Here is a 21,471-nt window from a genome sequence, read left to right as displayed (position 1 = left end):
GAGCGGGCCCGTGGGCGTCTCTTCAGGGGCTCCTACGAACAGTGCGGATGATCCGTAGGGAGATGGGGCCCCACCCTCAGGGGAGCAGTGGGGGGCGGGGGTTACCTTGTCAGCCCCACACTCGGTCCCGTCCAGGGGAGGGTCCAGCTTGGTCTTGCAGGAGGCGTCCCCTTCCACCAGGCACCACAGTCCGGCACACATCAGATGCTGCTGACAAGGGAAGGAGCATGACTGCCGCGAACGCGGTGCTCAGGTCACAGCTGAGGCCACAAGGGGGCCTGGTGATTGGCTGGGGCTTGGGATTGGACACAGAAGAAGACTGCACCCACAACCCAGGCACGCACCCGGACTGGGAATCGAACCCACGACCTTTCAGTTTAGGAGACAACCCTCCAACCGAGCCACACCTGCCAGGGCTCACCTAGAGAATTTCTTAACATGCACATACACGCAATCAAAATAATTCTACTAAAGCAAAAATAGGCGTTTAGAAATAACAGACTCCTGTTGGTATTAAGAGGAAACTTGGATGTGGACAAAGTGCTCAGAATGAGACCATTCGTGAAAACGACAGAAGCAGACAGAGCTGCCGTCCTCCCCGTAGGCCTCAGTCTGCCCGGCGGGACTCTGAGCAGACGGCATGCCGCTTCCCGTGTCTCCCTGCTGGAGGCCGCCCTGGCCACGGAGCAGCAGCCCTGGACTGCGAGGGACGGGAGTTGGAGCGGAGTGGCTCTGAGGCCAGCCCCACACGAGTCCCAGAGAGTCCCAGGGCGGTCGGTGGCCCCACGGTCCACATGGTCACCTGCCCATCTGTGCACCTCTTTGGCCTCTCCTCTCCCCTCCGCTTCCCTGCCCCCGCTCACAGCGCTTCCTGGGATCACCTCCCAGATAAACTACTTGCACCCAAATCCTCGCCTCGTGGTCTGGAAATTGAGACCAGATGTCCTTAAGGCGCTTTTAAAGACACAGTGTTTCCTCGATGCCAAATCCAATCCGTGGAGATAAAGCCTGGGCTGGAGTGGGAAACGCCACCCTCCGGGTCATGGCTGGTGGGGCTGGGGGTGCACTCTGGGTAGGGTGTGCACAGCTCCGGGGAGTCACAGCGGGGCTCGCCCAGAGCGTGCCATGCTCCGTTCTGAGGCCTGCTGTTCCAAGTCACCTCAAACCTCTGCATGGAAGATGCACGCTGTCACCTCCACTGACTAGCGTCAAAAAATGTCTTGAAAGTGGAAGGGACAAGAACAAAGTCGAAAAGAGGCAGGGAAGCAGAGCTGAAGGGGCCGTGACGACGAGCTAAGAAAAGCCCACAGCCCCTTCTCATTTTCCAAGTATGTTGGAGCCGCTCTCTGCACTGGGAGAAGTTGGTGATTTCGGTGGAATGTCTCGCACTCGGGTTCAGAAGAGCCCCGGCGTCCCTGTTAGAACGGTAAAAAGATAAGAGCCTCGAGCGCAGCACCAGCTGGCCCCATAAAGACAGGCCGCACCTCGTTAAATGTGTGACTCGGTGCACTCTGACCCGAGAGCCCATCGAGGGTGTGGTGTCAGTGTGCGGGCAGGTGCTCCGGGGACAAGGCTGACCCGGGAGGTGAATTTATGGGGTAGGAGGGCTCGGGATTAGGACACATAACTGGCCCTTCAGGAGAGAGAGGAAGAAGGTGGCGTAAACTGTTTATTATGCATTTTATAGACAGTGCTTTCCCATAAAACTGTTCTAGCACCAAAAAAAAAAAAAAAAAAAAAAAAAGGAGAGTGAGGCCAGGCAAAGCTTTCTTAAACAGAACACAAAAAGTATGCACGATAAAGGATAGCACTGATGAGTTATGCTACATCCAAATGAAGAACTTCTGCTCCTCAAAAGACAACTGTAAGAAAGTGAGAGAAGATATTTATAATGCATGGGAGAGATATCTGTAATGCACCAACAAAAAATTTATATCTAGAATATATATTTTTAAAAAACTGCTATACATCAAGAAAAAGATCCAGTAGAAAAATAGGTGAGAGTCTTAAATACACACTTTACAAAAAAGGATATCTAAACATACAGGATGGCCAATAACCATGGGAACAGGTGACCAGTTTCATCAGTCACCACGGAAAAGCAAATTAAAATCACCATTAGATACCTCTACACACCTGCCAGGAAGAATGGCTAAAAGGAGAGATGGAGAAAACCAAGTGTTGGCAAGGAGGTGTTGTGATAAGACTTCAAACCAATGATGAGAATCTAACTTGGCTCAGAAACTTAAAAAAACTCTTTGGCAGTATTTATCAAAGCTGAAGACATGTATGTTCTAATATCTAGCAGTTCCACTCCTAGGTATGCGTCCAATAGATACGTGTGGGTACATTTACCCAAAACACTGTCAAGAATGCTCACAGAAAGAGTATCTGTATTAGTCCCACAGGTGAAAACCACCCGAGTGCCCATCAACAGCAGAACAGATAAACTGTGGTCTCTTAAAACAAGAGAATACTATACGATTCTATTTATGTGAAGTTCAAAAACAAAGGAGACGACAGTGGTGGGAGTGAGGAGGGTGGTGGACTTGTTGTTTGGTATGAAAACAGACAAGGGAGCCCTGGCTGGTGTAGCTCAGTGGATTGACCGTGGGCTGGGAACCAAAGTGTCCCAGGTTCGATTCCCAGCCAGGGTACATTCCTGGGTTGCAGGCCATAACCCCCAGCAACCGCACATTGATGCCTCTCTCTCTCTCTCTCTCTCTCTCTCTCTCTCTCTCTCTCTCCCTCCCTTCCCTCTCTAAAAATAAATAAATAAAATCTTTTAAAAAAAAACAGACAAGGGGCATGAGCAGACACGGTGACATCAGAGCTACAGCCTGTGACCCAGACTCGGCCCCCAGCATGGCTCTGTGTGCCCAAGCCCAGCACTGGCCCATCTGCGTTTCCCTCTCACTGCTGGATGAGTGGAGTGGACTACTAATACCTGCTTTTCTGAGACCTCTTAGATGGCTAGGTGGCATTTGTGTCACGCTTTACAAATGAAAGAGTGCTCTGACATCTGTCATCCGGAGGCTCGCCCCAGCTGCGGTGGCAGGGAGGATGGGCTTGATCTCCCTTTTCCACTTTTCCAGCGAGGAGGCAGATGTTAGTGGAGGTCAAGGGCCCTGACCTAGGTCAGATACACAGGACTGGGGAGTCCCCACCCTGAGGTTCATATCCTGGTTCTTACCCCTTGTAGTGGTTGCACAGGGGTGTTCACTTTATGAAAATGAAGCAAGCCCTAAACTTAGGATCCATACACAATCCCCATATGCATATTATTCTTCGATAAAACTATTTACTAAAGAAAGACAGTAGACGGAGAGAAAGAAAGAAGGGAGGGAAGGAAGGAAGAAAAGAAGGAAAGAAGGAAGAAAGAAAGGAAGGGAGGAGAGGAGGGAAGGAGGGAGGGAGAAAGGAGGAAAGAAAATTTAACAGAGAAAGAAAGAGAGAGAGATGCATGCTTAGACTGGTGATGGAAGATTCTGGGCCCGATGAGTCACAGGTAGAATCAGGGACATTTGGACTGCAAAAGGAAATTTCAGGGATAAACCATATGGAAATTCCAGGGAAATGTCTGTCTCAGAGCAGGAGAGAGACTCTGTGTGGTGAGGAGTCTCTACACGCTTCTCTCCTAAGGAGAACGCCCGCCAGCCTGGAAACCGCCCTGGCTCTCTCCGGCACGAGCATCCTATACTTAGCTGCTCCAGAAATAACTCGGGGGTGAACAACGGAAAATAATCAGCAGGGGATCTATACTAAGATAGCACAAACAACAAAGGGAGAAAGAACAGGGGGGAGAAAGCAGGTGGAGAATGCTCACCAGAGAGTATGGTCACGGAATGGCTAAATATAATTGGCAAGCGTGTGTGCATTAAGTTTCTGAAAAACACAGTAACTCTGTCTTTTTTTTTTTCTTTGCATTTGCAAATACACAAGAACTCAGGGGAAAAAAAGATGGACAGGGCGAAAGAGATACCATCTGAATTATCAGAACTTGGTTGAGAAATGTCTGAGAAAATAAAATCAGATGGCTGGCGAAGGCAACCTGGAAAACAGCATGGAGGAGGCACCACTGAACATGCAGGGAGGCGAACGGATGGGGCTGATGACTGAGAAAAAGTAAATATAAACATCATTCCAAAAACAATGAAGAGGAAGTGACAGATATGGAAGACACGCACAGGAGGTCAGACATAAGCGCAGGTGGGAGGCAGGCAGGATGGGGCTTTTTCTATTTTTTTTTTTTCACTTTTCCAATGAGGAGGCAGAAGCCTGTCAAGGTCAAGGACTCAGAGCTGGGTTAGAGGCACAGGACCGCTAAAGGACAGGACCCCTAACGGAGAACACTACAGCAATGGAACAGAGAAGGGATCTGAATACAAACTCAAGACCATATCCTGGGATGAAAACAGATCTCAGTCCCCAATTGAAAAGCAAAGCCCTGTTCCAGGAAAAGTGGTAAAGATTGGTGAACACAGAGGCAAGTCCCGATACTGTTACTGGCTCTCACGGGTAAAGCAAACAGTACGTGGGGTGCCCAGGCAAACGATCGAGCCTCTGACACAATGGGGAATGGCATCAGGCGACAGGCAGGTTTCTCTCCACGGCGGCAGGTTGGCTGCCAGGGTCGGTGGAGCCATGTTTAGAAAGACACAGGCAAGAAAACGTGACCCGAGACGTTTATGTCAACTGAACTGCAGCTCAAGTGTTTCGGTAACAGAAAAACACTGTGCACATGCAAAGAGTTGATCCCCCACCACCACCGTTTTTTTTGTTGTTGTTGTTTTGTTTTTTGTTTTGAGGAAAGACTCGTCAACTAAGCAATAAATGAAAAACGCATGGCTAAAGCACCTGGGTGAGCACAGACTGAAACCACTGGGGCCTGAAGCTGGAGACCAGGATGAATTACACTGTGAACTCCGATGAGGCAGAAAGACACGGATAACAAGAGAACAGGGCGGGAGCAGTAGCAGCGTGTCGGTAGATACACCACGCTCTTTCTCTTTCCCAGCTGGGGGAGGAGCCAGGCAGAGCAGGCTAATGAGATAGACTGCAATAGAAGAACTCAGAAAGGTAACATATCGATCCCTAGGACATGGGCTGGTGGAGGCAATGGAGAGGAGGGAGCTAGAAGTGGAAACGCGTTCACTCCACTGTGCTCCTGGGTGAGGATGCAGGAGGAGTGACACAGGAGTGTGCCTGAGGCACCGTTTGCCTCCAACCAGCGCAAACAAACGAGATACTCTGGGGGAGGCAGGGCTGATCTCCTGACACAGGAACAGGTGAAACACCATTCTTATTGCTGAGCTCACCAGAAGCAAAGGCCATGTTATTCAAGGCAGTCAATATGGAATGCACAAAGTTGAGCCTTGAACTAGGTGGGTTATAATTGCACATATCCAGTGACACTCGGATTAAAAAACCTGTGTGTAAATGGACCCACGCAGGTCACGCCGACATTGTTTGAAGGCCAACTGTATTTTCAGTCTGTGGTTGGGGATCCGTGCGTGTGGAGGGCTGGCTGAAGTTACCCGTGGGTTTTTGACGGCGCGGGCAGTTGGCGCCCCTACTCCTGCCCCGTTCAAGGGTCAAGTGTATTTATACACACAGACAGTCCCGTTCCAATCTGTGGTGAGCACGTGCAAGGGGGGAGCTCCCCTGGGTGCTGGAGCCGATCTTGACAGTGCTATTAAGGAAATAAGCCTCCCCTTGGACTGGCAGCAAGGCCACGAGCTTTACCGGACACCCAGGGAGTCTGCAGAGGTGTTTACTTGTTCTAGAAGAATTGGTTCAATCCAAATATACAGTCTCCCTGAAGGGGAACAACCGCTCTCCAGGCTCTCAGAATCCCATGGTCAGCCCTGGCTGGTGTGGCTCAGTGGATTGAGCACCGGCCTGCGAACCAAAGGGTCACTGGTTTGATTCCCAGTCAGGGCACATACCTGGGTTGTGGGCCAGGTTCCCAGTAGGGGGCGTGTGAGAAGCAGCCACACATTGATGTTTCTCTCTCCCTGCACCCTCTCTAAAAATAAAATCTTAAAAATAAAAAGGAATCCTGAGTATTTATGTTCAATACTCACGATTAAACACAAAAACATGAGTGACAGTTGGCTAAAACAACAAACAAAAAGATTTAAATTCCCCAGGTGCTTAGACACCAGGATGAGCAGTTTCAGAATACACAATAACTATCTATAAAATGTTTAGAGAACTAGGGGTCATGTGAACAAGCTAGCAATGAGATGCTATTCAATACGATCAAGTAAATTTGAAAAGGAAAACAGAAAGAATTTTAAAAGATTAAATATATAATTGTTGAAAAAAATCAATGGATTTATTTGGACACCGCCAACAGAGAGGTTGGGTGACTAAAAAGCAGATCTGAAGAAGTCCCAAAGAACGCAGCTGGAGAGAAAAGGATTAGGAAAACCCAAATAAAGGTGGGTTATGAGACACACGCAGAAGACAGAGTGAGCAATACCCACGTAGGTGTCCACTCATAGCCCGTGAAGGAGACAACTGGAAGGATGAGATGGAGGCAAGATTTGAAACAGAGCACATACTATGTAGAATAGAGAGATTCCCCACTTGGTAGCAGGAGGCGGTTTTCTTCCACGGCTCCAGTGATTTCTGTCTCCTTCTTTCTATTCAGGCCCTTGCGCAACGCCCTCCCCTTGAACTTGGGATGGAACTACTGATTTGCTTTTATCCGCAGCATGCAGAAGAATGACTGCCTGTCCTGCACGTGAGTAGGCTCTTTTAGAGACCCTCATCTCTGCCTTCCTAGCAGACGCTGCTGCCCTCTGGGCTGGCCTGCTTTGACGGACAAGCTGCCATGTTGAGAAGAACCAGAGGCTGGGTGCAGCCTCCGACCAACTTGCTAGCAAGAAGCTTGACGCCCTCGGCCCAACAACCTGCAAGGAACTCAGTGCCACCCGAAACCACAGCGTGAGGTGAGAAGCCGGTCTTTCCCCGACAGAACTTCAGATGAGGCTCCTGACTTGCAGTGGGCAGAGGCCAGTGATGACGACGAACATCCCAGAGTGCACGAGACAACCCAGAACAGGGACTCATCCAGCCCCCGATGCCAGCAGTACCGAGGCAGGGACACGGCTCTAGACAAACTCAGCAGTGATGACAGAAGGCAAAGTGACAAGTGACAGTGGAGAGTCCTTTAAGATGCCACCACCGCCACCAGAGGTTCATATCGCCAGGATTGAGGTGTATTCACAACCTCACTTCTGCGCCCTCCTTCCCAATAATGCAGGACCTCAGCCCGGTCATGAGGAAACATCGGACAAACCCAGGTTGCAACGTTACTGACCGGTACCCCTCAAGTGTCAAGGTCGAGGAAGACAAAGACCGACTGAGAGACGGCCACAGACTCGAGGAGATGAAGATTTGACAGCTCAACGCAAAATAGGGCCCTGGTACAGAAAAAGGGCAACGGTGGGAAAGCCGGTGAAGCCTGAATGTTACTTGTACCAACGCTCAGTTCCTGGCTCTGATAATGGTCCTGCGATTCTGCCAGATGTGAACGCAGGAAAAGGATGTTTGAAAGGCATAGACGACTTGTGGAGCTCTTAAGTCTAAAAAGGTTTTTTAAAAAAAATCTGTCGTCAAAAAAATGGACAGGCACCACTACGTACATGGGTACTGAACAATAAGACACACTGTTAAGAGAAAAAAAGTTAAGGTGCACGACAGTCTGGCAGTAGGCTACTATTTGTATGACAAAAGGAAATATATACGTGGCTTCATTTGGGTTTACTACCTTGGGCATGCAGGGCTTATTCGGGAAATGCAAGCTAACTCGGAAGACTCACACTGATGCCCGGGCGCCCGTGACGGAGGTGGTCTTTGCTATAAGTAGTCAGTGCCTGCAAGGCACGTTCCTGAAGCACTGGTCAGAGGGACTGAAAATCAGACAGCAATATGGTGTTTCCCCGGGGGCACCCTTTCTCTTCATCCTCGACACCCCGGCCTGGTTAGGTCCTCTTGCTCTCTCATCGGGACAACTACCCTTGTTACCTGCAGGTCTTTGGACAACGGCATTTTCTGAACATCTTCTGAAAACACGGAAAACTTGGCTTACAGCATCCTTCGCTCCCTGGGGTCCCAGTTAAAACCACTGTGATGCAGACCCCACTCTTCATGCAGTTCCTGCCCCTCCCCTCTCCCTGCAGCTCCCCAGCGCCTTCAGCGCGCCTGATCACCCCCATCCCACGGGCCTCTGCGCCCCGAGGAGGCTGCTGCACCTGCCTCTCGCCTCGACGCCCGGCCCGCCCCGTCTCCAGGCCCACCTCCCTGCGGGCTGCACTGTGCCGTACCAGACTTGTAATGCAGACAGCGAGCATGACCTGCGGCCCACCCGCAGGGAGCTCAGTCCAGAAAAGGAACCAGACCTGGAATTAGGAATCGTAGTGGAGAGACAGGAAATCGTCGCTGTGGTCTTCAAGGCCAAACCCAAGGGCCTTGCCCTTGTGAAGTCTTCCCACCAGGAAGCACGTATCAGAGTTTTAAGCGCACGCTCATTCAAGTAGTTCTCCTGGGTGACACTCCTGTGTGTCTCACTTCCTGTCCCCCCGATCCCTCATGGGGGGCAGCTGCTTCATGTCACCTCCTCATCTTGTGAGGACCCGTGTGGCAGCACATCGGACAGGCCCAGAAAAGACTCACTGAATGGATGGATGAACGGAATGAGTGGACAAATGCATACATTTGCAAGTAAAGCCCCGCGTGGCTGCACTAGAGAGAGAGAAGAACGGACATGCCCTACACATTTGCCCACCTGGGCACCAGGCTGCCTACACACTTGGTCGGAGTGGTGTCATCACTGCTCACACCAGCCTCGTGAGACAGGAACTGTCCCTGCTACCACTCTGCGGATGATGAAACACAGTTGAGTCACCCACCGGAGCTGCAGCACTGGGGCCTTCCCTGACCTGACCCCAGAAGGCTTACACTGCCTCTGTGGGTCCCCAGGCCCCCGTTCCACTTCTGCCTCTTACGACCTTGCCACCTGCGTCAGCCTCAGGGCTGCAGTGACTAGAACACCCTGGGCCCTCCGCCTGCAGTGTTTTGATGGTAAGCGTTGTTGGGAAGCATTATCTTTGGCTTACATGAAAAGCCCATTAAAACAGTGTGGGGACAGACAAAGGTGCAGTCTCTCAAGCCAAATCAGGGGTGGGCTGCCCAGAGCCCCCCAACTCCTTCCCCAGAAGTCAGGAAGTAGCGGTGGAGAGCCATCGGCCCACACTGCAAAGAGCAAGAACATGAAACAGCTCCCTGGTTCAGGCACCTGTTAGGTCATCGGCTACCTTTAATATCTGGCAAGTGAAAGTCACGTCAATCGTATTTTGCTGCAAAGTTCCTTGAGATGCTACGTAACAAGCCCATGCCGAGCCGCCTTCCCTGGAACACTGTGGAACTGCAGGGAGGGCCGGGGTTCCTCAGAAGACAGGCACCACCATGCATGCACTCAAGGCTGCACCGTATTTTTCTCCTTCAGCTGGTTGTGTCTCTTTCCAGTCCTCCCCAGGCGACCCTGAAGCTCGTCCTCATGGGGCACCCGCTGAGTGTCTGGGGTAGCGCTCTGACACCAAACCACACTGAAGGGGGTGGTCGTATGAAAACCCTCGGAAATGTGTTGCTGATAAACAAGCCAAAAGGAAGATCAGATACAATACTAAGAGCTGGACAAAAAGTGACTAATCCAAATTTCCCACACATCCTGCTGAAGTGTGAAGGCCTCACCCAGGACAACATGCCAGCCCCACTTCTGGGAGGTTCCGTGAGTCCCCAGTCTGCTCGCTCCTGCCACGTTCCTGAAGGCTGCAGAGACCATCGCCTGGCCGGGGCCACCTGGGGGGGCGGCTGCTTCTGAACGTGGGCAGAGCCAGGGCACCCAGGCCCTCGGCTGGCGAGGCGGAGCGAGAGCCGCCCGCGGGCTCACACACGACGTGCAGAGAGCTGGAGGGCTCTCTGAGGACGCAGTCTACTGTAAACGTTCAAACACTTCTGGAAAATTGGGGCCATCTGCTGCCAAAGTCCAACAGCCTCGAGAGAGGCTGCAGCTGCTGGGCAGGAAGCGGAGACCGAGGCGGGCAGGCCTGCTTTCCACCTGGCGTCCACCCCGGAGTCCTACCGCACCGCCCGTCTGTCTGAGGGGCAGGGCGAGGCTCCGGGCGGGCCGGCCGACCGGCTGCCCATACCGGCCAGGTACGCGGGCATTAAAGGGGCAGGCTTCCTCTAGGTCAGCAGCTCCCCTAAGTGAGCTGAGAGGCCCCATCTGGGGACAGAGGGGCGGCTGTGTGAAAAGAAATACCTGCAGCCCAGGGGACTCTCACAGAGGAGAGGTGGACTGGGGCCTAGAAACTTCTCACGATCCCTGGAGGAGGCGCCAGTGACCCCTCCACACTGAGAAGCAACCAACGTCAGAGGACAGGATACCTTTGTTCAAGGTGGAATTCTGACGATCTGGCAGCTTCCTGGACACCACAGGGGTCTTTACAGATCAAGACATCCACGGGCATGAAGACATCAAGAAGTACAAATGGGTGGTCACAAAACAGTCACGGGGACGGGAAGTACGGTGTAGAGAACGGAGCCAAGACAACTGTGATAAATACGTGAGGTGCCAGTGGGTACTGGAAACATCGGGGGGGGGTCACTTTGCACAGTGTTTGATTGTCTCACCACAAGGCTGTGCACCTGAAACTCATACAGAATACTATTAAATGCCCACTGCAACTGGAGAAGAAAGATAAAAAGTAATTTAAAAGAAAGACGCCCCTGGGTACCTCCGTGGGACTTGGGAAAGGACAAGAAGAGGCTTCCCAGCCCAGGGACTGCGTGTCGGAAGAGACGCTGCATGTGGAGACGCCGTCCCTGGGGGTCCCAGGTGCCCAGAGCGCCCGGAGGAGTAGAGAGGGCAGCATGGAGAAAGACGTGGGAAGGAAGGACCAGCTAAACCACGTCGCCGCTCCCACTGGCCCTGGGAAATGAGGCCGTGGGAAAAACAATACTAGCTGACCTTGACTGAGTGCCTGCTGGGCGCTGAGGGCCCTCATTCATGTGTCCCTGACCCTCCTGACCACCCCGTGATGTGTAAGGAGAATGGCTTTTCCCACTGTGCAGATGAGCAGGCTGAGGCACAGAGACAACGTCACGTGCTCCGGAAGCAGGGCACACCGCCGCTGGGCAGCCTGACGCCAGAGCCCAGCTTCTGCACCGTGGGGCCCTACAGACAGCGCCTGCCTCCAGGCGACACGGGAAGGCCGAGAGAATGACATGGAAAAGAGCAAGAACGTGAACATGAGGGAGAAAAAAGGCATAAGGCCCTTGAACTCCTAAAAGTCACTAGTCACTCCTGCTCTCCTGAAACAATGGGCTTCCAGCTTCCGTCCCCAAGAAAGGAGGAGACGCCCACCCCAGTGCCCTGGGAAGGCCAGGATCCCGGGCACAACGGCACTGACGTGCACTCGCGAGGCCGGTGCCCATCACTTCCCAGCTCAGCCTTCCCCACCAGGCACGTGGGCGCTTTGGAGCAATGGGGGTGAAATGCACTGCCAGGAAGCAGGGAGGGCGAGTGGGGGAGGGGCCACTACTAGTACCTTTCAACTGAGAATCTCCAGGAACCAGGGTGATGGGGGAGGGGCTGGACTATTGTCGCTGTCATGGGGAGACAGGGTGAGGGCTTTGTGCTCCCCCCCCCCCCCCCAAGAGCACCACCAGCATGTTGCCCGGCTCCCCACTTCCTGCTTCTGTCTCCAGGAGCAATGCCAGACGCCCCGTTTCTGCTGACACTACCTACGCTTGGCCTTCCCGCCCTCGGTCTCACCTGGCAGAGCGTCTGGGCTCCGCCAGCTTGGAAGCCTCCTGGACGGGCGACCTTGCTCTGCAGCGACCACTGACAAGGACAAGGACAAGGACAAGGACGGGAGGAGCTTGGAGTCATAAAAAAGATGGATTGGGCTAATTGCGTAAAGTTCGTTTCCCCTTTCTAATAAATATTTACTACCCACTGTTTATGACGTTTAGGTTTGGCCTTTCTTGAAACGCTTTATTGAATTAAAAACATCACATTACCATTGGCTAAAAGAGGAGACAGCTCTATTTGCCAATAACTTCTGCAACAAATGCCAGCTAGCTGATGCCAATTTTTTTTTTTTTTTGGTGGTAGTTCTTATTTCCATGGACAGCTTTTTGAGCCTTACAATACCAGCATTCTGCAGACACGAAAGACACGGTGGTGGTGGTGTTGGGGGTCCCCGGGGCCCCCAGAAATGAGAATGGACTGAATTCTAACTTTCCCTGGTGCTCCGGCAGGCAGATGTTCAGGAAAGCAGGAACCTGGTTACTGCCTGAAGCCAGGCTGCCCCCGAATCAACTGCAGTGACGTTTGCCCCAACTCATTCACCCTCTGCCTCGGAGCGAGCAAGTGGCTCTTCATGTGGATTAGTCTTAACGTGGCCCCAAGTGGTGAAGGCCTAAGAAGAACAGAATGGGAGTCTAGGAGAAGGAGCTTCTTCCTACGTAAGAGTCACAACCCACCCAAGCCGGCCCTTCCTGCAGCGGACCCCACCACCGCTGGGTGCCCAGCACCGGGCCTCGTGCTAGGAGACCTCCGGGGGAGACCCTGAACCTCTTCCTCAGCATAATATTTGCCAGTGTGTAAGGATAAAGTACATAAGATTCCCAAGAGAGCAGTTAAATTCAAACATAATTCAAAATATAAAAGTAACTACCAAATGCATAGCATGCTGACCATAATATGGGTGTCTTTGTCAGATCACTATATAATAAGATTTAGCCCTAGGTCTACTAAGAACTGTAGTTTTGCTTTTTTTTTTTTAAATCCTCACCTGAGGACCTGCTTAGTGATTTTAGAGAGAGGGGTAGGTAGGAAGAGAGAGAGGGAGAGAAACATCAATGTGAGAGAAATATCAATCAGTTGCGTCTTGTACGTGCCCTGACTGGGTATCGAACCGGCAACCTTTTGGTCTATGGGACAATGCTCCAACCAACTGAGCCAGCCGGCCACAGCCTAAGAAATTTTGAAGCAGTGGTGAATGTAAATGGTATTTTGAGATATCGGCCGCAACTGTCACGCAGTATAAAAAGATCAGTGATGCCTCATCATGTCTCCCGGGTGCCGGGAATACAGCTGTGGCGTACGCCTGCATTCCCAAGTGAAGGAAATACTCATTTCGGTTACAGGTTAGAGAAAAATAAAGGCGTAACGTCTTTCCTCTCCCTGTTCACAAGTCCTCTGAAATCGATCCACGGACCTGAGTTATTTTATACAGTAACAAAGACATATCTCCTGAGACAGCGGGCCCCTACCTTCTACCAGGAATATGCGTTTGTCCCTGACCAAAGGCAGCAGCAAGACGAAAACGCTGGCCACGAATTTTTCCTCAAAACGTAATCTGTCCCGTTTCTTTTCTTCTCGGTTTTTACGATTTGTATTCCAGAAAAAGAATCGCTTCGACTTGTCAGTGCATGTGTGTTTTGCGGTTTTATTTCTTTGGCGGGGTCCAACCTCTGTTAAAGTTCATTATGACTTTCTTCTCTGTAACAGGCTTAAAGTTCTAGAAAGTTTTAAGACAAGAGATGCCCCAGCTGCCTCATGAATGTCGAGGTGCATTTCCAAGCCCCCTCTCCCCGAGATGGCTCTGCAGAGCGAGGCTGGCTGAGCACCTTGCCAGGGAACTTCTCCTGGGCAGCGGCCTCTGGGGGAGCCCAGGACTTGGGAACACAGGCACCGCTCCGAACTGCCAGGCCTGAGTGTGGTTTTGCAGAAATTCCTCCAGATTTTTGGAGTTGTAATGCCTTCACGATATCCATTCCCCTGAACCTCCTGGCTGGCCATGTTTTCCTTTCTTGTTCATGGTGTCTAGTAAGCACTATTTTCCTTTTCCTATTAAAGGGGACCACGAGAGATCTGGAGCATGTTGTTGAAAAGTGGGCCTCGCCACTTCCTCTGAGACAACTGGAGACATCGTGAGGTGTCATGGGTGTGCTTATTAGTGTAAAGAAGAGGGTGGCACTGTCCATTTGGAGACGTGGGACGTTCGTGGGGCCTCAAGGAGACTGATATCTAAAGGGAGTATGTCACGAACCCTCATGAGTACAAAGGTGCATTGTTTCTTAGTGAGATGGACTACCAATGGCTAATATGCATTTACAACCCACCATGACATGGAGCTTAAGGCATCAGAGGGGTGAACAATGTACTTCCTTATTGACCCAGGAGCTGTAGCTCCATTGTGTTGTTTATTGGCTGATTCACAGTTTTCATCCCCATAACTGTCTTAATGTGAAATTAAGGGGAGGAAAAGGCCAATTGGACTTCAGTACCGGGGAAGACGCAAGGAAAAGGCAGGCAGGGAAACATGTTGTGGTTCCTGGCGAGCTGCAGAAAGAAACAAGCGTCCAGTTTCACGGCCACTTACAAAACAGGAAGATCTCAGTCTACATATATTTGTATTTTGAGCTTATATGTTTCATTGCTGAGCTGACCTTCACTTGTTGACCTCTCATGGTCCCCGTCCAACAAAAAGATGCTGATGAAGGAAAATAAAATACCTGGTCACCTGCCTTCCCTTTGAGGTTTCTCATCTCCCTCGGTAACCGATACACCTGGGCGTGATCTGCAGCCCACTCCTTCCTGGCTGGGTATGGGTGAGTGTGTGTGAGTGAGCACAGGGTAGATGTATGCGTGTGCCCATGTATGTGAGTGTGTGCATGTACATGTATATATGCGTGTGCTCCTTTGCATGCATGTGTGCGTCTAGTGTGAGTACCCGTGTCCCCCAGGGGAAGCCAGAGGCCCCCCAACCCTGCCCCGGGGCTGCTTACCTCCATGTTTCTGCAGAAGGTGGCGTTGGTGCCGAACAGGATCTGGCACTGCTCGTTGGCGCTGTAGTGCATGCCGGGCAGCTTGTGTGGGAGGCGCACGGCGTGCTGGCTCCTGGGGTCCGTGACCAGCAGGCAGGTGCTGACTTTCGACCTGAAACAGCCAAGAGGCAAGTCGGCTTGCAGAGGCACCACCCAGGTTTTTATCCTGATTCTCAGTCACTGAGAAGGATGCGCCTCTGGAGGTTTATGGGAAAGCGGTCCAGGCACCAAAAATGAGGACTTGGCTTTGTTAACGTTTTGCTCTTTTTCCACGTGGCCGGGTCGGTATCCTGACTCCCGAGGCAACGGCAGCTTGGCAACTGGCAAGGGCCTGGGAGTAACACCCACGAGGCTCATGTACTTTTTCTCAGGGAGTCTGAGCGCTTTCGTGGATGAAAGCACTTTTGTAATAGGTTCCTCTGATATTTTCTTAGAATATGGCTTTGAGCAAAAGTTACTAAGAGAAAAAATATTTCCTTTATTAGGAGTTAGGGTTGTTGTCCTTTATTTTAAATAAAAACAAAGTGCTCCTTTCCGACCCTGCAGATCCTCTCAGAGGGCCAGCCGGCCAGCCCGGCAGGCTGTGGCAACTGGCTGGAGCAGGTGTCCTACCTGACGACACCTCTGCCATCCCTCTGAGGCGGCCAGGGGCGCACTCTGCAGAGGGTTTCAGGGTTGCAACAGGATGGGGGTGTTTGGAGATGCTGAGAGCATCTCTGAGAAACTGAACGAGGGCTGTGAGGCTGCAGCTACATTAGGAGGTTAATGATTTGAATGTTTTTGTTTTTTAATTTTGCAAACAGGGCAGATGGTAGAAGAAAGAGAAGCTGGCCTCTTGTTAAGATTCCGGAAGAAAAAGAGTTGCAGCCCTGGCCGGTGTGGCTCAGTGGATTGAGCGCTGGCCTGTGAACCAAAGGGTCGCGGGTTCGATTCCCAGTCAGGGCACATGCCCAGGTTGCAGGCCAGGTCCCCAGTAGGGGGCGCTCAAGAGGCCAGTAACACATTGCTGTTTCTCTCCCTCTCTTTCTCCCTCCCTTCCCCTCACTCTAAAAAGAAATAAATAAACTGTTTTTAAAAAATGAAAAGAGCTGCACGCACCTAGGTACCCCCAGGGCCACCTGTCCCAGACTCAGGCACACATGCACGCGCGCACACACACACACACAGCACTCAGACAGAGGCAGTGGCACCAGCACTGTGTGTGTGAACAAATGAGCACACCCTGCCCTGTTTCCTGGACCCTGTGCGTGAAACAAAACCATGCCAATGGGCTACCACAGTTCGTGCAGATTCTGCGGCCTTGAGGACTCACAGGAACTAGACTCTGAAAACGAATGAGTCCATCTTTAAGCCCAGTGAACCACTGCATTTCCCTGTCTCCGGGGACCGCCATGAAAGAAGACCCAGGGCAAGGGCAGACGCCGGAGTGCTGCCTCTGCTGGTGCACCCGAACTCGCTGGTACTTGAGCGTGTCACTGGGCCGTAAAGCTCCGTGGCGGGCGAGGCCCACGGAGGCCCTCCCATCCCCACGGGCTGTGCAGACGGATGCAGCCAAGTGGGGAAGCGACCAGGGTCTGCCGCCCACCGGCCCCGAGGCCCTGACACTAAGGGGCCCCCACGGGGCATGGGACATGGCACAGACTCTGTGTGACAAAGGTGTGAAATCAGGTGGGCGGCTCTCCCACGGAAACCCAAGAACACACAGACACGTTCTGGGCAGTGAGTATCCGGGAGGTAAACCCACCCCGGCCCCACGCGGGGGACACGTACATCCCACGGCTGCCACCAGTGCTGCTGGGGTGTCCACTCACAGGACACCGCAGGAAGATGAACCCGGGGTCAGGACACGCCCACTCTCCTGACAGTTCGACCGGCCGACGAGCATCGGTGAATGCCAGCCGGGCACCCCGCATCACACCGGAGGTCCACGTGGGAGGAAGCGGGCAGAAACCAGAGGTTCTGCACCGACCACAGCTGTCGTCCAGCCGAGACTTCTCAGAGAGACTCCCCTCCCCTCCTCGAACTTACTGAGACCCAACTACGGTGTCCCCTGGAAGCATTACCCTTTGTGGGGTGTGGAAGGCATCGAAGGGCTCGAGGACTTACTTGAGGAAGTTTTCAAGGTCGTCCCGACTGCAGGAGGACCAGGAGAGGTCGCTGGGGTTCCGGCCCTTCACCCACTCCCCCGACATGATGTGGGACCTGCCGGCGCAGGACGAGTGGTCGTCGTCGTGGTTCATCCCCAAGCTGCCGAGGGACGGGAGAGGAGAGAGCGACACTTAGGCTACAGGCTCCCGAGCTCCGGTCTCAAACACGGAAGGTGACACGGGGTCACGCCCACTGCCCTCCCAGCGCCGACCAGGAGTCACAAGGTCACAGGGAGGTAAAGACGGTGATGAGCTGCTCACTTAGTGAATGAATGTGGAGCCAAAAGGCACTCATACCATTTGCTACACGACAAACCAATGAATGAAGAGATTATATTCACGGGGACACTACAGTTTCCAATGACGAGACTTGCTTTGCAGCACTGACATACCCCCCACCCCGCCCCCTAAATGATCTAAGTGTTTTGCAGACTTGAATAAAGGTCGATGTGTGACGGGCTAGTGGGGAGCCACCCAAAACTCTGACTTAGAGAATATCGTGGTGCAGATCATCAAATGAGTGAAAAATGGGCTTTCTGGTCTTTTGCACCGTTCCACCTGGGTCCACCCAGATCGTACCTGTCGCCTTCCCTGCCCGTAGGTACCTAACACGCGCCAGGATGCCTGTGCGGACAGGGGTGAGCGAGCACGCACCCCACGCTGACCAATGATCTGACTGCACACACGCTGGCACTGGGTAAACCGAGGCACAGAACACGGGAGGTCAGACAGCCAGAGACTCAAAGGGGAAAGTCTCAACAAGCATAAGGATGCCTATTCTCTGTTAACAGCCCAGTGGCGGGGCGGGGTGGGGGATGTGCTTTCATTCATTCGAAAATCATTATTAGAAGTTTCCCCAGTGCCAGGTGATGAGCTAGGAGACAATGGTGCAAATTGGTCAATGTTTCTCTCCCTCTCTCCCTCCCTTCCTTTCTCTCTAAAAATAAATAAAATCTTTAAAAAAAAAAACAAACATCTTCCCCAGACTGCATCACAAGGGTCTCTTACATTCTACACAACCTGAAAATAAAAGAAGGCCGAACAGGGACTCCAACACGTTGCCACCGAGTTCTGGCCCGTGCGCGAGGAACAGGGACAAGAAGCCCAAAGGACAAATGCGCCCACCCTCCAAGAAAAGGCTTTCACCCGCCATCACAAAACTGGGGAAAAAAGAAAACCGACATGTTCATCGCGTAAATTAAAATATAACGTTTAAAGCACCTGAGTAGACTTCCTTTATGTTTCCCTACTCCAGCCGGTTTTTGGGTCACCAGTCCCTTGACGGTGTCACCAAGGGCCTTCCTGAGGACGGCACGTTGCTGCTGCTGCTCCTCGGTCCAGACCCGTCTCCCCGGCTCCCCCCTGGGTCTCCAGGAGCTCCTTCGACTCGCCGGGTTCCCTCGGGGCAGCCTCCTACCCCAGGGTCCCCACCAGGGGCCGTCACAGCTCGAGCACGCTGTCAATTCTTATCAGGTGGTTTTCTCCATCATGCTGGGGAAAGCGCCCCCGAGTTGCAGAAGCCACACCCCTGACGGCATGCTGGTCCAGGACAGTGGCTGCCCACTCAGCAGAGCGGAGCAGGCCGTCCCCAGTGGCCGTCACTGCTGTCCTCCTGCCAGGAGCCGGGTGTCCATCCGACCAGGGTGGAGCGAAGCACCGGGGAACCAGCAGCTGAATCTGACCAGAAGGAACCATTGAGAGGTGTCTCCCGTGGCTACTTTGCTGAGTAAGATGAGTCGTTTTCCAGGGCCATTACTCAGTTTTTTACTTTTTTTTAATCTATCTATATCTATAATCAGCCCTCCATTGACCTGTCTGTCTGTCTGTCCTATCTTTGTTTCATATTCACTTTCCAGGAAGCGGCTAACTAGTTTCTCAATTGCACTTAGCAGAGGGTGTACACCAAGCCACCTCAAATTTGATTTAGGGTTTCATTGGATATCTTTAGATCAACCCAGCGACAGAGGTCTCAGACGGGTCGCTCTGAAAATGGTGATGGGTCTCAGCGAATTAAATGCGTAGACGTTACGGAAGCGAAACGTCTCCTGACAAAAAGTCGCTCTGTCGCATCTCTGACGACGAGGCGTCAGCAGAGCCTGGGGAAAACCTTGGAGCATCCGATCCTCCTCCCAGACTGAACTCGAGTCAACTGTTCTTCTAGCTTCGCGCCGTTACAGCCAACTGCCTCCTGTCCCCCCAGGCTGGGCTGAGGTCTCCCGAGCAGCGGCCACCGGATGGGATCTCCAAACAAGGACGCTGTCTGGGAAGCCACCAGTCAAGGAGATCTGAGCGCAGGCACCACAGCCGCGTCCTAGTTTTCTGCAGCGGTCAGGCTGGCTCTGAAAGGAACGAGGCCCCCCCACCCCATCACCCACACTGCCAGACCCCGCCAGCCAGGGGAGCTGACCTCTCAGGAGACAAAACTCCGTTTCAAACGTTGCTCAGAAGAGCTGACTGCACGGTCTGTCACTGTACGCCGCCACGTGGAGTGTGGCCTTAGAACGTCCCTCCGCCAGCCCCTGGAGTCTTCCCCAAGGCACGTTCCGGCCAGCACGCTCGGCGGAGCGGGAGTCACGGCTTTCTCTCCCACAGCTCACACACAGGCTGGTTTAAAATGTTCCAAGGCCCCCTAAGTGCCTTATCCACTTGCAGTTTGATGACCCAGCACTGGGGCAGGCTGCCTGGATAGTTGAGGTTCCCGTAAACAACGGTTTAGGCTATTTTTAGTTTAAATTAAGGACTACTTGACTGAAAAACACCTCTTATTGTAGGTTTAGGTCCCAGGGCATCTATCACTTCTGGCAACGTGGTATTTAGCAAAAACGAGCGGGGTGGGACGCACACAGTGATTTTAAGTGACTGTGGCAGGAAGGACATGGGCTGGCCTTGGGTCACCCGCCGTCCCAGGTCATCAGACACAGTCACAACCTGAGGGCCCGAGCTGAGTGGACCTTGAAACAAGTAACGCGCGGCTTCGGGAAATCCAACACACAGACCACGCAGGGGGCGCTGAGAGAACTCCCACAACTCCCAGCCCCTCCCTGCTCCACCGCAAACCCTGCGTGGTGGAGGCTCCATATGCCTGCCATTCTGGAAGCTCCGTGTCACTGGGCTCTCGGCCTGCCTGGCCGTCTCTCAGGTCCCCTGATTTGGGTCCTCCTCCGAGGAGCCCTGGCTGAGCTTGCGAAGGGAACGTCCGAGGAGGGATGAAGAACCCAGGGAAATGGCTCCCCGAGGGTTGTCTCCGCACAGCAGGGGCCAGCCCACGGCAGTCTTTGGGCAATGGTAGGCGGGTCCGTATCAGCTGCTGTTCATTCACCTGTGATCACGAACACCCCAGTTCTGCCCTCCGAGGGAAATCCTGCCGAGACCCAGACAGGCCCTCAGTGCTCTCCTGCTCAGGAGGTTCACCGACCAGGGTTCCGAGTCTCCAGGGGTGACGGGTGGCCCTTGTTTGTCCAGGCCAAAGACCAGGGTGAAATGCCACATCATCCGTGACCCCATTTATAGGGAGCAAAGCAAACAGGCAACAGCAGCATCACAACTCCGTCACCCCAGAGTTGTTTCTGTTGTTGCACAAGAAAATGAGCGTCTGGGAGTTCAGTAACACTGTGACTGCCAGGCTGGACCCCACGATTCACACCCTAAAACAAATGCTCCCAACACGTCCCCGAATTCTGACTCTCCGATGGGTGAAGGATGGTAAGCGTAGTGTCCATGCTAAGTGTATTTTGTCCAAATGGATAATATCACAGAAGGTGGAAATAAATGAGACACACACAGCGTATCGTGTCTGGCTTAGCTAACCAGAGTGCTGAAGTCACGAAAACGCTCAGTTCTTGGGTCTGTAGCTAAGGAATTCAGCTGACAGGTAGAAGAGTCAGGTCTGCCTTCTCCTCGATCCTGCCTGAAATTGTATGTGTGTGTATGTATGAATGAGTGAATAAGCATGTATACCTACATACGTACCTATATATACACGGAGAGAAAATTCACATGAAATGGACCTTCAACTTTTAACAACAATTATATTAATCGTGTTGAGAGAGAAAGTAAAAAGAAAGAGAATGAAGAAAACAGAGATTCTGTCCTTTGCTCTGGTCTGTGAGCGTGTCTGGGTGTGACCAAGCCCTTCTGCAAGGGTCTCGGGGCTCTGCCCGTGAGCCCAGCATCACGCCGAGGTGATTCTGTGTTTCACGATACACGCTTTTCACACAACACGGGCACACGGGGTGTGTCCTCGATCTCTCTGGAGTCTGCGTTGTTATTGGGTGTTCGGACAAAGAAGCGGCCACTAGTCCCAACAGTGGTGGGAAGAATGGGCGGGGCAGCTTCAGAGAGCTGTTGGTGGGTGGCGGGGGGGCCAAGGAGGCACCTTCTCCCAAAGTGACCCTCAAAGACAATTTTGGTGAAG

At 52.6% G+C, this 21,471-nt stretch overlaps 1 protein-coding gene across 2 annotated transcripts in view; it reads right to left on the bottom strand.

Moving 5' to 3' along the window:
• The window catches only part of ADAMTS17 (ADAM metallopeptidase with thrombospondin type 1 motif 17), a 188,851-nt gene that overhangs the window by 66,754 nt on the left and 100,626 nt on the right, over positions 1-21,471 (bottom strand). Inside the window, exons 9-11 of one of the 2 annotated variants that reach the window (XM_036012953.1) lie at positions 17,017-17,157; positions 14,872-15,022; positions 106-210 (exon numbers count right to left, since the gene is read on the bottom strand). In XM_036012953.1, coding sequence (XP_035868846.1) covers positions 106-210; positions 14,872-15,022; positions 17,017-17,157 — 397 coding nt within the window. The remainder of the gene's footprint in view (positions 1-105; positions 211-14,871; positions 15,023-17,016; positions 17,158-21,471) is intronic. The other variant, XM_028502431.2, reaches the window with a different exon arrangement.

Source organism: Phyllostomus discolor, chromosome 12 (genome assembly GCF_004126475.2).
Source record: "Phyllostomus discolor isolate MPI-MPIP mPhyDis1 chromosome 12, mPhyDis1.pri.v3, whole genome shotgun sequence".
Classification (NCBI taxonomy): domain Eukaryota; kingdom Metazoa; phylum Chordata; class Mammalia; order Chiroptera; family Phyllostomidae; genus Phyllostomus; species Phyllostomus discolor.
Note: the sequence above shows the minus strand (reverse complement) of the source record. Positions and strands in the feature narration are given on the sequence as shown.